Source organism: Temnothorax curvispinosus, unplaced genomic scaffold (genome assembly GCF_003070985.1).
Source record: "Temnothorax curvispinosus isolate PA1 unplaced genomic scaffold, ASM307098v1 QBEX01005528.1, whole genome shotgun sequence".
Lineage (NCBI taxonomy): Eukaryota > Metazoa > Arthropoda > Insecta > Hymenoptera > Formicidae > Temnothorax > Temnothorax curvispinosus.
In genome coordinates, this window is record NW_020215308.1 from 1 (window position 1) to 3,069 (window position 3,069).

The 3,069-nt window shown below is 34.6% G+C and overlaps 1 protein-coding gene across 1 annotated transcript; it reads left to right on the forward strand.

Moving 5' to 3' along the window:
• Positions 1-6: 6 nt before the first annotated feature.
• Positions 7-2,133, forward strand: LOC112454897 (ATP-binding cassette sub-family E member 1; the record flags this gene model as incomplete). Its single annotated transcript, XM_025016526.1, has 5 exons — positions 7-80; positions 172-578; positions 866-1,178; positions 1,269-1,503; positions 1,622-2,133. Coding segments are annotated over 5 exons (1,077 nt in total), but the record flags the coding sequence as incomplete, so codon positions are not given.
• Between the last annotated feature and the right edge of the window lie 936 nt (positions 2,134-3,069).

Here is a 3,069-nt window from a genome sequence, read left to right on the forward strand (position 1 = left end):
GACGAGCCTTCTTCCTATCTAGATGTCAAACAGCGTCTCAATGCTGCTGTAACTATTAGATCTCTAATTCATCCTGACAAGTAAGTATATTTGTAAAAAAAAACCAGGAGAAAAGAACGATTAGTTTTCATTAGATTTCTAACGCATTTATTACTTGTCTTAATATATTAGGTTTATAATAGTAGTGGAGCACGATTTATCGGTTTTGGACTATCTGTCCGATTTCATTTGTTGCCTATATGGCGTTCCCGGGGCATATGGAGTCGTTACCATGCCTTTTTCCGTAAGAGAAGGAATAAACATTTTCCTCGATGGGTTTGTTCCCACGGAAAATTTACGATTTCGTGAAGAATCTCTTGTGTTTAAAGTAGCAGAAAGTGCAACTGAGGAAGAAGTGAAACGCATGAATCACTACGAGTATCCTGCTATGTCAAAAACAATGGGATCATTTAAGTTGAATGTCGAGAAAGGGCAATTCACCGATTCGGAAATACTTGTTCTATTAGGAGAAAATGGGACTGGTAAAACAACGTTTATCAGAATGCTGGCAGGCAACTTACCTCCGGATGATGGATCAGGTATGCTCACGTGTATCTACATATAAGTATGCATATTATTTGTGTATCTGTCATTGGCGGGTACGACCATTAAAAGGAACACGGGATGAATTCCGTGACATTTTCAACTAAATGAGTAGAATTAATATAATGAAGTTTTATTTGTACAGTACTTTGCGAGAAAGTCGAATTTAATAATTGTAAAATTGGTAACATCTTTTCTTTGTTATTTGTCAGTTAAACGTTATTTGTCGGTAATCTTAGTATGCATGATATGAAATTGTGATAATGAAATTGTTGCTTTACAGAAAGTATCCCTCAACTTCACATCAGTTATAAACCACAAAAGATAAGCCCCAAATCCCAAGGCATTGTCAGACAACTGTTACACGAGAAGGTCCGAGACGCATACGTGCATCCTCAATTTGTAACTGATGTAATGAAGCCTTTGAAGATCGACGATATCATGGATCAAGAAGTGCAGAATCTTTCTGGTGGAGAGTTACAGCGAGTCGCTCTAGCCCTTTGCCTTGGAAAGCCAGCTGATGTTTATTTGATTGACGAGCCATCCGCGTATTTGGATTCCGAACAACGTTTAGTTGCTGCAAAGGTCATCAAGAGGTATTTAATAGATTTAAATATTATCATCTAGAGATGTGAATGTACTGGAATGGAATGAATACTGTTATAAAAATTGCATGTACATTTCAGATTTATATTACACGCAAAGAAAACAGGATTTGTAGTGGAACACGATTTCATCATGGCTACATATTTAGCTGATCGTGTAATAGTATTTTCCGGTATACCGTCCTTAATGACAACTGCTCATAGTCCTCAATCTTTGTTAAACGGTATGAACCGATTTCTGGAACTATTGGGCATCACTTTCAGAAGAGATCCCAACAACTTTAGACCAAGGATCAATAAGAATCAATCGGTAAAAGTACGTATAACTTTTGTTGATATAACTTTCTCTAAACAACGTGAACTTTATTAAAAATGTTCAATTGCAAATATATTTTGGATAAGGGTAAAATTCTAATCAATTACTTTTCTTATAGGACTTGGATCAGAAAAGAGCTGGACAGTATTTCTTTTTGGAAGAATAAGATATACAGTGTCATAATAGTGCAAGTCAAATGCACATATAAGATATTGTTAAGGACATTTTTTTAATCTTTATACTTTTTAAATGCCAGGAATATGAGCAGACAATGTATTTTGTATTAAGATATTAATGCTATACGTTCTAGGTAATTATTTGGAATATTATTCAATGAAAATGTCACTTTAGCAAGAGTAATAATTATTTTATTTTGCAAATAACGCAAAATATATAATTACGTATACAGCTACAGGACACTTAATTTATAAGAGGATGTAGAATGGATTATTTGAAGATAAAGTTGAGAATGTATTGTAAAAACGAATTTCTCATAAGTATATTCGTCAAACTATATAATTTGCACATATCTAATATAGAATAAGATTCTAATATTCCCTGAACATATTTACATGTACGTCCGTTATAAGAACGAAATAATATTAAATTGCAAACAATATATATAAACGATTTCTTCAATTGTTTTTTTTTTTCTAAAATAAGATACAATTATCAGAAGTGTAAAGGCCCTTGCACAATGCTAGGCAACAGGCAATAAAACGGGCTCGATTCTTGATTTCATTTGCAAGAGAAACATATGTGAAAATTCTTCTCTTGCAGAAACGTTGCAAATTGATTGATTAAAAGCTATGCGATAGCCAATTAACTTGCAACTTTTTTGTAAGAACAACATTTGCGCATACGTTTCTCGCGAATAAATTCAAGAATCGAGCCAATATCGAGGCAATAAATTTTCAACCTATCGGCGCCGTGTCTACAATACGTCGCAAACGATGGCAACTGCTACTAGGAATAAAAAGAATATTAATTAGAGGATATCTGCGTATACCTATAATTCGAATAAATTCTATTACTTTTCGCGAATAATAGTAATTTTACCACAAATATGATATAATTAAAAATGCTAAATCTGGAAAATAAATATTATTCAAAATCAAGTATCAAGAGACACGGTAGTTTCTCGCGCCAAGTACACGCGGAGCGAGACCGACCGTGACTCTTTTACGCGACGCGACGATTTGCGAATACTCGAGATGTTGAGTTTGAGATCTCATATAATTTAAATTAACGCGAAATTGATCAACTTTAAAATAATCGCTACAAGAAATTTTTCTGTTTTGCGAGATAACATTTATTGGATCTTACGTCATTTTAACTGGCATAAAAACCAGTTATCAATACATATGGGTAAACTGTAAAAGTTTAGGCTATAATAGTGTTTATTAAAAAATATAAACTTCTAGCGCCAACTTATTTCCGGTAACTCCAGTCGCTCCAGGCAGCTTCTCTCTCGGTCGGCGCCCGGTCGGCTCGGTGGTAAGTAGGAAGCAGTAGGGAGCATGGTAGAAATACAAGGGTATGCTCATACCGTGTCAGACCACTGCG